At 35.6% G+C, this 14,999-nt stretch overlaps 1 protein-coding gene across 12 annotated transcripts in view; it reads right to left on the bottom strand.

Annotated features, from left to right (window-relative positions):
* KIAA0586 overlaps window positions 1-14,999 on the bottom strand; it is a 121,052-nt gene that overhangs the window by 39,319 nt on the left and 66,734 nt on the right. For all 12 annotated transcript variants that reach the window (XM_082616757.1, XM_082616755.1, XM_082616762.1 and 9 more), the window contains 2 exons: window positions 13,024-13,158; window positions 7,810-7,987 (listed from right to left, as the gene is read on the bottom strand). In XM_082616757.1, the coding sequence (XP_082472883.1) occupies window positions 7,810-7,987; window positions 13,024-13,158 (313 nt within the window). The remainder of the gene's footprint in view (window positions 1-7,809; window positions 7,988-13,023; window positions 13,159-14,999) is intronic.

Here is a 14,999-nt window from a genome sequence, read left to right as displayed (position 1 = left end):
AATGTTGGTATTGCTTAGTTCTGTTCTGGTATGTTTCTTCAAAAGATCAAGCTCCTCTTTTCCTCATCCAAATGACATCTCAATCAAATCAATAAAAAGAAGACAATAAGAGCAGAGATAAATATTTATCTAATAATATCACTGTACATTTACATTACATTTTATACTCCAAGCACTTTCACATATATTATCTCATTTAACTTGAATCTCACAATCATTCTGTGAGGCAGGAGGATCCGATAGTTTTATAACTGTCTTTCACTGTAAGGTTCAGGGAAGTTAACTGTCAAAATATCAGAGCTAAGAGGTGAAAAGGAACTAAAATCCTCATCTTTCAACTCCTAGTCACTGTTCCTTATTTCACATTCTTGCTAAATTATTTCTAAGAAAATTGTTTTTCCTAATTAATGGTCACCTTTTAAATACAGCACAATGCAGTCTCATTTTAATCAGTAGAAATAGACCTGAAGCACTATACATAAATTGTTTTAAATTAAATGATATTTTAAAGACCCCACAGGTATTTTCCATTTAAAGGCAGTATGTTGACAATTTTTCTTAGGTTTAGCAAATAATCACTCTCTGATTTTTTTATGTTAATCTATATTTTTAGGTGGGTTTTACATAAAGCAGAATACATACACTGACTTTTAAGTTTTACCTTTCCAGAATTTGATCTACACAAAACAATTTCTCAAAATTATTACCTGTTTCATTCTCATTTTACTTATAAGATTAATTTAAATAACTGTAATAACATGCATCATTTAGAGCAACCATTGTTCCAAGCCTCATATTGGCCTTTTTATATTCTGATATGGCTTTTTCTATTCCTATCTCACTTTTCCTACATTTTCTTAAGACTGGCAAATGAATTAAGATAAAAGAATTCATACATACATAAAAACTTTTTGTACCGATTATATGATTATATACCTAGAAAGCCCTAGAGTCCCTAGTGAGGAAAAAGAATTTTATTAGAATTAATAAGACAATTTGGTACTATGACTGGATACTAAAAAAATATACGAAAGTCATTGGTTTCTTTCTATATTATGCAATATGCACTTAGAAATAGAAAAATAACCTTTTACTATAGTGACCAGAACTGTAAAATAATTAAGAAAGGTATAGAAGAAGAAAATGAAGAAAATTATGAAATCTTATTGAACAGCACAAAACAAGATCTGGACAAATAGTAAAATACATAAAATGTATTTTTATACATACATATAAAAATGTCAATTCTTCCAATATTAATACATAAATTAGCACAATCCCAATCAGGGTGATTTTTAATTGAAAAACATAATTTTAGAGTTTATATGGAAGAATAAATGCCTGAGAATTGTCAAGAAAAGCAGGAAAATTTATTTTAAAAAGTAAACTTGCCCTATCAGATAACAGAATGTACCATAAAGACACAGTAGTCCACTGTGTTTTAGATCCTAAGGAATCTAGAATACTTAGAATAAAGAATCGAGAAAAAAGAAATTCCTACATCTATGAGAATTTAATATACAAATTGGTTGATATTTCAATTCAGTAGGAAAAAGATACATAATAATTGGCACAACTGACTACTTATCTGGAAGAAAATCAAATTGAACTTCTACCTTACACCACTTGCAAAAATAAATTCCAGATAGACTTAAATATAAATATATATTAAATAATGAACTTGCAAAAAGAATCTGAGACTACAGGTATAAGCTTGTATTGGGGGAAACCTAACCACGTGATGAAAACACAGGAAGTCTAAAAGATGTAAATAACTCTACATTTTTTAAATTATATGGAAAAGAATATAAATAATGTCAATGAACAAAGTACAAATTTGGGAAAAGACATTTGCAATACAGATGATAGAAAATATCTAAAATACAGAAATAGGTCTTACAAAGTTACAAGAAAAACTTAGAACCTAACAGACAGGGGAAAAACTTAAGTAGGTAATTCACAGAAGAGCAAATACAAATAGCCAACAAACATAAACTCAGCAGTAGTCAGCCATATCTTTATACTTTAACTGACAAAAATAAAAATAGTAGTAAACACAATTTCTGGAAGGGATATAGGGGGAAGGTTGTAATATATTACTAATAAAAATAAATTAGTTAAAAATTTTAAGACAGCAACTTGGTGTATCTATTTAAAATTTTTAAATATATTTTCCCTTGGGCCCAGTAACTACTTCTGGGAAACTATCCCCTAAATATAAAATGCAGCAATATGTTAGGATACACACATGTGAATATTTACTTTAGCACTGTTTATAGTAGGGGCGAAATGATAATAAAGTAAATATTCATCAACAGAGCAATGACTGAATACATTATTGGAAATCCATACTAAAAGTGGATAAAAAGTCAATAAAGAGATAAATTTAAGCACTACTACTTGACATGGAGTAATTTCTGCAGGGTTTACTGGGTGAAAACAAAATGCAGGCGAGTGTGCATGACACAATCTCAACTTGTAAAATAACAACAAATACACACACATCATATGTACCAATCATGTATACTGTATGTGTGTGTGTATAATTATTATATCTGCATAAGGAAAAAAACCCAGGAAGGTTACATACCAGAATCTTAACACGAGTTAAGGCATAAAGTGGGACAGGAGAAAATGTGAGGAGGAGGGGTAGATGAAGAGCACTCAAAAAAAGAGTCTATAAGTTAAAGTAATATATGATACAATCGTATTTTATTTTTATGTAAAATGATATGTGGCTGATGTATGGGTGTAAAGAAAAAAATTAATTAAAAAAGACACAAGGTAGATTGTGATAAAAGAAGAAAAAAATTAAATATAGAAACAAAGAAAGTGTTTAATCAAACATCTCCCAAAGGCATTCAAAGTGCATAATAGCTTTCAGCTCATATAACACCCTAACACTTAACCTATATTTACTGACTATGCTACATACTCTGCTAGATGACAGGGCTATGACAGTGGACAAGATAAAGTCTCCATTTTCAAGCGAGATTACAAATCAGTGTGATAAGAGCAACATTAGGCAGGCGACATCAGAGGAGGACACAGAGAGCATATTTGACGGTACCTAACCCAGTGATAAGGGATCAGGAAAGGATTCCATGACAGCAATCACAGCAATGTTGAACTTGCTGTGTCACTTCTAAAAAGTATGCTCATTGAGTGTAATGTACGTTAGTTAGCATTCAAGACAAATTTAATTAATCATAATTTAAAATCCCTAATTTTATTTTTCTAGAATCTTACTGCTTTGAAAAAGCAACCATGGTAGACTTTCAGAGAAGACTAAGTCTGCTTGAATTGCCAGTGCCAGCAGCAGCTTTGGTTCTTGCCTGTCTAATAAATTATTCCATTCGTATGGAACCCAAAGGTACCTCAAATTCCACATAAGTGAAACCCCACTCATTCTTATTTCCTCCTAATTCTGTCTTTCCTCCAGAATCCCTCCCTCCCTCAGTGAATGGAAATACCATCTATCCAATCATTCTAGCCAAAAACCTGGAGTCATCTTAGACCCTCCCTTCTTTTGCACCTCTCATATTCAACTAAGTCTTGTCCACTCTCCTCCTCAAATGTCTCTCAAGTCTCCCTTTTCATATTTCTTCGCTGCTGAATAATGTCTCACCAGGTTTACTTTAATAACTGTCTAAGCCAGAGGCTCCTTGCCTCCAGTCTTAATCCTCTGCAATCTATCCATCACACTGCACCTCACATGATCTTGCTAAATAAAAGGCAAATATGATCATGTCACTCATTTACATACAATCTTTAATGGATCTGTGAATATCACAAAACATTCAGAATTGACAGAAATTCAAGACTGAATTTTCCATGGGCATAAATATAAAGTAAGATTGGAACTACTTTCCGTTTTGCACACAAACGAATCTCTACTGTCTTAGAGTAAATCGAAAAACCACTTGATATAATTATCTATATCCACCTGGTTTCTGCTACTGTTCCAATCCCATTGCATCCTAAACTCTAATTCACTGATAAAGTACTTACATTTCCCCATTTAAGTTTCACTGTTTTTTTTTTTTGTTTTGTTTTTTTTTTTTTACTTTATCCCCTTGTCTCATTGCATATTCTGCCTTGGAGGTTTCTTACACTTACTACACAGCAAACATCTACTCATCATTAAGAACTCATTTCAAGTTAGCTCCTCACACATGAAGTCTTTCCTGATTGCCCTCCCCAGTTACAACTGACCTGTACCCCCATCCTATATGGACTGCTTCACAATAACTACAGTAATTTATTGCGTGTTTTTGCCTTCTCTCTACTACCTCTACTAGAGAAAAAATTCATTATGGATAAGGCCTTACCAGGTTTTATATTCCTACCACCTAGAATATGCTTAGAGCAGAGCAAGCACTCAAAAAATATTTTCTGAATAAGTAAATGAATAAACTGGAACGTGCTTATCACACATCATCATCTGGCTAATTCCTCTAAGATTCAGTTTCACATTGGCTCTTGTGGGAAACCTTCTCTGAGCTCTCATGTGTGGGCTGTTCCTCCTCTGCGCTCCCAAAGCAGTCTGTGTTGTTGCATTAATCACACAGTATTAAAATTGCTGTCTCATATTCTTCTACACGAGTTTGTAAACTTCCTTGGGAGCAGATGTCTATTACCTCTGCATCTCAAGACCCTAATATTGTACTAATATATTGGTACCGAGTACACAGTAGGTACTCAATACAAGTTTTCTGAGTAAATGAAGAGCTATAATTGGTAGTAAGTCCCAGAGTCCTCACAGTTTGTTCAAAATACCAGTTTACACTTTAGGGTTCTCGAGACAATTCTTCAAACCTTATTTAGCATCTTTTTATTACTCAACCCAACCTGAAAGCCTCAGAATTAGAAAGAGTGATAGGGGACTATAGGTTGCAAATAGGATGCTTTCTGAAAACGAGCAGGGGTGGGGACAGGCAAGGTAAGAACAGCTGAGCCTCTGTAAACAAAGTTACTAAAAATCAACATGAAAGGCATGAGATTAGCCAGTAGCAGAAATAGTGATACACTGGGACTCATTCTTCTACAGTAAACATAATGTAACAAAATACTTAAAGCAAGAGGAACAAACTAGCTCTCTATAGGCACCTTCCTTTTAAGCAACTGTGGATAGTTTCTGGTTCCATTAAATACATTTGAGAAGGTATTGATATTTTTACATTCTCCAAGCATTATTAAAGATAGTAACAGTTACCTTGTGCCAAGCACAGTGCTAACTACTTTATGTGCATTGTCACCTACTACCCACCCCTAATAACCTTAGGAGGTAGATATTGTTTGTGGTAAGCAGGCTCCACTATGGTCCCCTAACATCTGGGTCCTGGTATTCACACCTTTCTGTAGTCCCCTACAATATTATTCCAGGATTGGTCTGTGTTATCAACAGAATGTGGCAGAAGTAATGGCATGCCACTTCTGAGACTAGGTTATAAAAGACATCGTGGTTTCCATCTTGGTTGTTCACTTTCTCTCAGATCATCCACTCTGGGAAAAGCCAGCTGCCATGTCATGACAGCTCTATAGAAAGGTTCCAGTAATGAGGAACCGAGGCGTCTTGCCAGCAGCCATGTGAGTGAGCTTGGAAAATAGATCCTCCAACCCTAGCTGAAGCCCTCATATGACTGCAGCTCTAGCCAACAGCTTGACTACACCTTCTTGAGAGATCCTGAGAACCATGCAGCTAAGCCATTCCCAGATTCATAACTTTCACAACTGTGTGAGATAATAAATGTTTGCTGTCTTCATTTGCTAAATTTTGGGGTAATCTGTTACATAGCAATAGGTAACTAATACATTAATATTGTCCCCACTTGATAAATGAAGAAACTTGGGCTCAGAAAGATTGTTACTTGCCCAAAATTACAGAGCTGGAATTCAAACTGATTTCTGAAACTCCAAAAGCTCAAACTCTTAGCCACTCTGTCATACTGACCCATCTATATGCTCAATCTTATGCCACATTACTTATTATTTTTTCCAATTAAATTAAATAAATATCTATAGCGTGCCTACAATTAAAAATGAACTGTACTATAGGTAATCTGCTAGATGATACCAGGGTATAAGGAGGGGCTAAACAGGATATATCCTCATGGATTTTATTCTATAACATTTATTATTTATTTATTTTTATTTTCTGTAACAATTTAACAAGTACCTCTTTGTTCACCAAGTACCAAGCAGCTCTCAAGTGATCTGCGAGAGCCATCTAGTGTCAATTCTATTTAATTGCACTCTGCACGGTTAGCTGGATACAAATATAGAAGTCATATTTTAATGCCACTTTGAATACTAATTTTTAAAAATGTAAAAAAATTAATACTCTATGTGCATAAAATAAATAATTAAAATATTAATTTACACTCATTCCCACAGAAAATTCAGGCTTGAATGTCTCTCAGTTCTGAATGATAAGGTGTCCACTCATACTCTGTGCCAATGTTTTTCTAACTTCCAGCATCTCCTCTTCTAACTTCTGGCAAATCTGCATACCTCCAGAACTTCTTTTCATTTAAGAGAATGCAGCAATGGGCATGAGAAAATCAATAAATGAGAATATAGTTGATCCTCATTAATTTGAAGATTCCATTTCTGCAAATTCACCTATCTGATAAAATTTATTTGTAACCCTGAAATCAATACTCACAGCACGTTCGCAGTCATTTGTGGACATGTGTAGAGCAGCAGAAACCTGAATCACCCTACACACACTTCAGCAGATGAGGCTGAACACGGTGCTGCTCTGCTTTCTTATCAGCTCTTACGCCGTGAACAAGTGTTCTTTTTCACTGTCTATTTAGTGACACATTTTTCACATTTTTGAACGCTTTGTTGGTGATTTTGTCGGTGTTTAAAATGGCCCCCAAACATAGTGCAGAAGTGCTCTCTAGTGTACCTAAGTGCAAGAAGGCTGTGATGGGCCTTACAGAAAAAATATATGTGTTAGATAAGTTTCATTCAGGAATGAGTTAAGTGCTGCTGGCCATGAGATTCAATGTTAATGAATCAACAATATATATTAAATAAGTGTCCTTAAATAGAAACACACATAAAACAAAGTTATGTATTGATCAACTATCAAAAATGTTATAATCAGAGGCTCACAGGAACCTAACCTTGTATTTCCCCTAGAAGCAGTGGCTCAGTATTTGCTAATTCAATGTTTCTGGTGACTCTATAGGACATAAGTACTATAGATAATGAAAATCAACTACATATGCTAGAAATTGGTATTCTCTATTCTACTCTTATTCCCAAAGTGTTACAGCAGAAAGTTTAGTTAATAAAATTCCAAAATAGTCCTGAGTACACTGAGCACTGAGTCAGAAGAGTGAACTTCTACAGTACTACCTAATTTAACATTGTCCTACGCAAGATCTGTTATGTCACAGTTTTGATGTGCTGGTTACATTTTTCCAGTATATATTAAAATAAATACATCACTATTAAAAATTTTTAGGTGGACACATGCATATTACCAGAATTATCTCATGCCCCATCCAGTGATTCACGTACCAACACTTTGGGGAAATACTGCTATAAATACCATAGAAAAAGTGTTCATTATCAAACTTTTCAATTATGAATATCCCTTTTGATAAGGAAATTTTGTAAGCCCCTACGTGAAAATAGTTATGCTTTTCTTAATTCAGATTAGGAACACTACTGTAGATTATAATACAAAACAGAATACAGCATTCAACATGGAAACACTCAAAAAAGTATGATGGGATTCGAAGTGAATATTCTAACAGACAATACATCAAGAAGCAATATTTTGGTGTATACCTGTAACTGTGTCACACTGCTGAGATAATGGCTTAGGAGCACATCTTTGATCTGAAGACTCTGCGTTAGTTACACACTGCTGCATATAGGCGAAATGTCCCATCAAGATGTTCTCTGCTGCTGCTGTCAGCCTGGGCCTTTGTCCTTCACTAAGTTCACCTACACTGTTTTCCAAGTCCTGTAAAAAGCAGAAACCATTGTTACAAACATTACATTAAAATCAAGTCAAAACAAGAAATATTTGTCAAATGTATCATGATGCAGACCACATGACTGCTTGAAAGCTATTTTAGGAAGTCCTTATTATGCCACATACACGCTACAGGAAAGTTAGCTTAATAAGATATCTAAGTGCAGGCTTTGTTTTTCATATCTTATTTCTTATGAAGTTAAATACCCATTATCTGTTTTCTCCAACCTCCAAATTAGACAACAATAAAACACACCGGAAAAATGTTATTATTTAAAACACTAAATGCTGTCACACATTATACATTGTTCATACAGCTTAATTAGAAGAATAGAAAATTCACCTCTTGTTCCTTATGAATGAAAATTGGCTAAAGTTGTTAGTGTGAACTTTATAATAAAACAACTGATGAAAATGTACAAAAAGTATGAATATGTTTCTTTATCAAATATAAGAAATAAATAAAAACTAAAAAAATGATGACTTCTATTTTCTTTTGGTATTAAAAATAATATGCCCTGGGCTTCCCTGGTGGCGCAGTGGTTGAGAGTCCACCTGCCGATGCAGGGGACACGGGTTCATGCCCGGGTCCGGGAAGATCCCACATGCCGCGGAGCGACTGGGCCCGTGAGCCATGGCTGCTGAGCCTGCGCGTTCGGAGCCTGTGCTCCGCAACGGGAGAGGCCACAACAGTGAGAGGCCCGCGTACTGCAAAAAAAAAAAAAAAAAAAAGCCCTAATCACTAGCACATCTTGTGACTTGGAGATATTCTAATAAATGAGTTAACTAATCAAGAACTGAATAAAAATTCCAGCATATGAAAGTTCTCATGTTTTTTATTAAAAGGAGTTTAATTTCAACCAAGTAGAGTTTTTTTTACTAGAATATATGAAGAAATCACTGCTGAAACATCTTTGATGACTCTGTTGATTACAAAATAAAATCTAACTGTTTAGCTCATCATTCAAGATTTTCTACAATTTGCCCTAATTATCCTCTACAGATTTGTAGCTCCCCTTATCCTGTAATCTGACTTTTCTTTAAGAATATCAGTTGCTCAACACCCTTTAAAAAGAAAAAGATTGCTTTGCAATTAATATAAAACCCTTGGAGATTCTCGTGCAAAGTTTAGAATGACAGCAGATATATTTTCCTTAGAAATTAATTAGAAATATTTCACAGTGCCTATATTACTCTGCCACTACCATATAAATGTTGTGCAATATATAGTACCTTCTCTGTTGTGAACCAATTTTTTAAGGTACTTGTAACTGCTGAACTACTTAACACCTTAATACTCTATGACCCTACTGAAGATTTAGCTTCCCTATTCACAAAATGCTCTCGTACTCATAAGCAGTTATCATTTTTATATTATACTCGAAGCTCAGACTCATGTCAATTCTAAGTTAGGCTACCTATGATCTCTAGTAGTACACCTGGCCCATCCACATAAATGTATAAATTGCAGTTTTGTCATCAGACTACTCTCACTGACCTGATGCTCCCTCTGGGCAAAGAGTTTTTTAAGCACAAAGAATGGTTACTATTTTCTTACCAAAGCAATACTTTAACTTACAAAGGTATCATTACTACTAGTTCTTATTACAAACAAAACAAATGTTTGATAGTTCTGTAAATGTAGGATAATGCACTAAATGTTGCTGTTAATCAGACTGGCAAAAATTTAAGATAAAAATATCATATGTGGGCTTCCCTGGTGGCGCAGTGGTCGAGAGTCCGGCTGCCGATGCAGGGGACACGGGTTCGTGCCCCGGTCCAGGAAGATCCCACATGCTGCAGAGCGGCTGGGCCCGTGAGCCGTGGCCGCTGAGCCTGTGCGTCCAGAGCCTGTGCTCCGCAACAGGAGACGCCACAACAGTGAGAGGCCCGCACACCGCAAAATAAATAAATAAATCATATGTGGTGTTGGAAAGGAATCTCATATAGTTGAAAAGCAATTTATTAGTGTCTATTTAAATTATAAATGCTCATGCCTTTTGAGTAATTCCACTCCTCATTATCTTCTATAGAAAGGCAATTCCTCATAATGTAAAAAGGATTTTATTCTTATTACAGCTTGGAGAGAAAAAAAATTGGAACCAATCTAAAAATCCTTCAACAGTAGAATAATTAAACTAGGGTATACTACATGGTAGATAAAAAGGATATGGTGGATCTTTAGGATTTATAGTTAAATTTTAAGAATCAGATGGCAGAAAAACACATACACATACCTCAAAATTATCCACACATGACCACACACAAACACACACAACCACACAAATGCAAATGCTTAGATGCTTCGAAAAAGATCTGGAAAGGATAAACTTCCAACTTTGGGGCTTCTGGTCTAGCCAAGATGGCACACTAACAAAGGCTGCCAGCTCCCTGTCCCCAAAACAATGTTGTAGTAACTACATAAGTGGGAAGAAACCAGGATTCTGAGAACTAAGTAAAAGTTGTGAAAAACCACTAAGAAAGACTGACGACTAGCTTGACTTGGTGTGTGTGGGAAGAAAGGGGCTGCATACTGAGGAGGAGGGTCGCTAGAGGAGGTTTAGTGAGAAGAAAGATTGGTACAAAGTGCTGCTGTCATTCCCTTTTTCCTTCATTAACGTGAGATCATCACTGCTTGTCCCTTAACCATAAAGATCTTGGCAACAATCTGGGCTGCAGATACTAGTACCCCAGAGTAACATCAGGGAGCATGAAGGCCCAGCTGAGGTAAAAAGTTATAGGTGACATCTGACCAGGAACCCATAACCATTCATTCCTTCACTCCCTCCCTTCTTCACTCCAGGACAGGAATACAAAACTTCCCAAAGAAACTTCTTCCTAAGGGTTTTAAAGACACAACAACCATCAGAAACACTGAACGGTAGAGTACCAGCAAACAGCAGTGGCCACGATCAATAGTGGTTCTGTGCTGCCTGAGACACCCATCCCTGGGGCTCATCTCCTCCTCTCTTCTTATATTCACAGGAACAGACTATGGCCTGATTTTAGTCCTTACGCAATACAATTTCTCACAGAATAGCTTAGTCCCACCACTGCCACCGCCCCCCCCCAGCCCTGGAACATGAGTTCGTATACCAAAAGAAACAGATACTCTTATAAAGCAGAAACTAACACATCATTGTAAAGCAATTATACACCAGTAAAGATGTTAAAAAAAGAAAAAAGAAAAAAAGAAACAGATACTCGAGGAATCAATTAGTGTTTAAAAAAAAAGTGAAAAACATTAATCATGCACACATACACACAAGGAATAAAGAAAGATATTAACAGTGTGAAACAAAAAATCATTAAAAAAAAAGAACCAAGTAAGACTATCAGATATGAAAAATATAATAAGTCAGATAAATAGTAGGCTAAAGAACAACTTAGTGGTTGGCAGATCAGACTGAAGAACTCTCCCAGAAGAGAGTAGGAAAGAATGAAGACATAGAAAGTCTAAGAGATAAAACAAACAGAAGCAGAAGTGTTAACATCTGGAAATAACAGTTCTAGCCAGAGGGGGAAAAAAATGAGAGGAAGAAAAAAATTGAAAAAGTAGTGAGAGAAATTTCCCAGCATTAAAAAGATGGAAAAGTCTGAGCATCGAATGAATAAATGAACCAATATTACTGATTTCCAAAATGAAGGAAAGAGGGATTAGTTAGTGGAACTTTTAAACTACACTGACATTTCTACTATTTTCTACCATTTTTTGTGCCATTTGTTTGTCTCATTTTCTCTCTCCTCTTTCTCTCTCAGCCTACTGGTTTCTATACTAAGCAACATGGTTCCTACAGCTAAGAGAGTACTTTCTTGAGTTTAGCAACAGCAATCACAACTAGTATCTTTCCAGTGAAATCAATTTTTGGTCAATAGCTAAGTAAAGTTGCAGAAAACTTAGTCATTTTTCAATAAGAAGGAGTAAGTTAAATTTCCATTTTTTCCATTACTAAGTTCCATATCTTTTTTCTTCTACCTATCTTAAGAATTAAAAATTTTAAGATAAAAATTAATAGAAAATAAAGCCAGCCATCTCCTTGGATTCTGTATAGTCTTCAGATCTTCAGCTCATCTAAAGCCAGTTTCACACCTGTTCAAGCAAAGACAACCAAATACAATGGAAAGAATACTAAATAGAATCAAGAATCCTAGTCCCACCTCTATCATTAACCAGCCTGAGCAACTACACTGTACATTTCCACCTGGAATTTCCTTAAGCACCTTAAACTTAATGTTTCAAATCAAATTTATTACCTTCCCCACAATACTTGGCACTCTTCTCTCTGCTTTTCTAAGTCAACAGCTACACAACCACAACTTCCCTTAACCAGTGACCAATTACTGCCAATCAGTACTCTTAAATTTAAATCTCTCCTCCTTTCTATTTCTACTTAACTGCCTTTGTTCATGTTCTCATTCTGGACTACTCCAGTGGTGTTCTGACAAACCTCTATCTTTCCCTCACTTGTCCACGGCTCCACATGTTTTCCTAAATACCTTAGCCTGTGACTCCCTTACCCAAAAATATCTTAAGGGGCTCCATAGTGTCCAAGCCTTACCATGGCCTACAAGGTTCTTTACTATCATATTGTTCAATCTACTTCTCCAGCTATTTGATCAGTTACTGCATGGTAGAGTAATTGTTTAAGCTCTTTTCTCCCTACAGGACTGTAAAGGTAGGGACCCTGCCTCATTCATCTTTGTACCTTTTTGAAGGTTGTGTCTGGCATATAGTAGATACTCAGTAAATGGTTGCAGAAAGAAAGAAAAGAATGAACGATTCTCACAAATCATTTAAAAGGGCTTCAGCTTTTTTCATCTGTAGAATAAGAGAGTTGGAACAGATGGCCTAAATTCTTTTCAGCTGTAAAACTCATAACTATGGTTCTAGGTTAAAGTTACTGAAAGGATGATCCCTGAGTAAGCTGAAGTATTAGAGTGCTTTAACTAAAAGTAGGAATATTTTTGTTATCTTTTTCCTGTATTTAGATCTAACAGAAAAAAAAAATAAGGTTAAAAAATACCTCTGAATGATAGACCATTTGCTGTGAAACTAACAATTCCTGGTTTTGTTTAGCAAGAAGAGGAAGAATTGCATCAGCATGAATTTCTTTATGGGGCATCCTAATCACTTGTCCTTCGCTGGGAGGATCATCTTCCTAAGTAAAATATAAAGACAATACAATAAAAAAACAAAAATTAATCCATCAATTACATTTTTCATAATTTATGATTAATAAAACTTAACAGTCATCATGAACATGGTCATATTAGCACTTTACAGAAAGAAGATGGACTCTATTATCATTTAGATCTCACTTCCATTCAACTATACTAAAAACCCTTTATTTTTGCCTCAAATGTAAATAACAGTATAAAATAATTGGGTTACATTTAAACTAGAGATTTACTATAAAAGCATATGAAAGTTGGACCCTTTGTCCCATGTGATTGAGTTACAATGATTCATAAACGTTTTATACAGTGTCATCAAGTTTTTGGCTCACACGGTTTCCTGCTTCATGTTGATGCAGCACACAAAGCTACGCCCCCAGTGTGGCAATGGGGGCAAAGCACCGTAGCAGTGGTGCAACCTGGATCACAGGCAGAAATGAAAAACTGCAGAAATATGCTGAGGCACCTATAGACCTTTGATTGTCCATTTGCCTTTGCGCTGACCTCCAGTACTCGCTAGGGAGCAGGTACTGAAAGCCCTAGTTGGAAGACCCAGCTTAGACTTCTTGGTGCCTCAAAATAGACCAGTCCTGAAAATGAAGGACAGTGTGGGCCACAGAGTCAGAAAACTGGATTCCCTTGTAAATACAAGGATTAACATGATTTTAAACTCCACTAATAGTATTTTTTTTTACTTAAGTATCTTACATTTAATGAAATAAAGTTTAACTCTGCAGTACAAGTCTTTATCCCCCAGGTGTACACAGATAAATACCTACTGGTACATAACTGCAAAGTTAGTCTTTTTCAAGATTGTACTTCTGCATGTGACTTTATCATGAATTTGTAGCATATCTGATTTAGGCTTAGTAAAAATATCAAAATTAAAGTTTAGTTTCAAATGTATAAAAAGAAAGATGTTATAATTTAGTCCTGGTTCAGTTCAGCTATTTAAACAAACTTAAATGTGCTTTGGCACCATGATAAAGTTCTAAGAATGGATAAAAATGCCCTAATGACATATTAAGTAAGCCAAATGTTAATGTAATGCTTCTCTGAAAATAAAGACTTCTCCTTTATGCTTCCCCCCCATATTATTTTATAAAAGTGATTTCCACTCTCTTCAGAACAGACTCAATTACTTGTAATAAATAATTACTGTTAAAAAAGTAACTGCCCTATTAAAATCTTATCAAAACTCTCCTTCATTAATTATTTAATACTCCTACATATAGTAAAGCAAATTGTTTTAAAACATTTTATTACTTGAATATATGAATCTCCAGATTTGGCATCTTTACCCTATTGTGTCTTTAATAGTGTAAATATGCTACATGGCATCTTTTGCTTTTTGTTTGTTGGACTTGATAAAACACCGGACACACACACCCAGCTGCTTGCAACTCAAGCTTTAGGATTCAGATAGCTCCTATTAGAACTCAAAATTTACAGTTTTTAGCTTAAGTTGATAGCTTAAGATGAAAGGCAAATTATCCTGTATCCATATAAAAAGAGTTGTGGATCTATCACTATATAGCTATGTGGCACAAACAAGTGATTTAACCTCATTCAACGCAAAGTAAAATGAGTAGTTACTATTTTTAACAAAGGATGAGCATCATCTTTTGGGATGCTTTTTAAAAATATACAGGTTTAGGGCCTCCCTGGTGGCGCAGTGGTTGAGAGTCCGCCTGCCGATGCAGGGGATACAGTTCGTGCCCCGGTCTGGGAGGATCCCATATGCCGCGGAGCGGCTGGGCCCGTGAGCCATGGCCGCTGAGCCTGTGCGTCCGGAGCCTGTGCTCCGCAACGGGAGAGGCCACAA

Source organism: Mesoplodon mirus (genome assembly GCF_964341445.2).
Source record: "Mesoplodon mirus genome assembly, chromosome: 4".
Lineage (NCBI taxonomy): Eukaryota > Metazoa > Chordata > Mammalia > Artiodactyla > Ziphiidae > Mesoplodon > Mesoplodon mirus.
The sequence above is the reverse complement of the archived record's forward strand: the minus strand, read 5'-3'. Positions and strand labels throughout refer to the sequence as shown.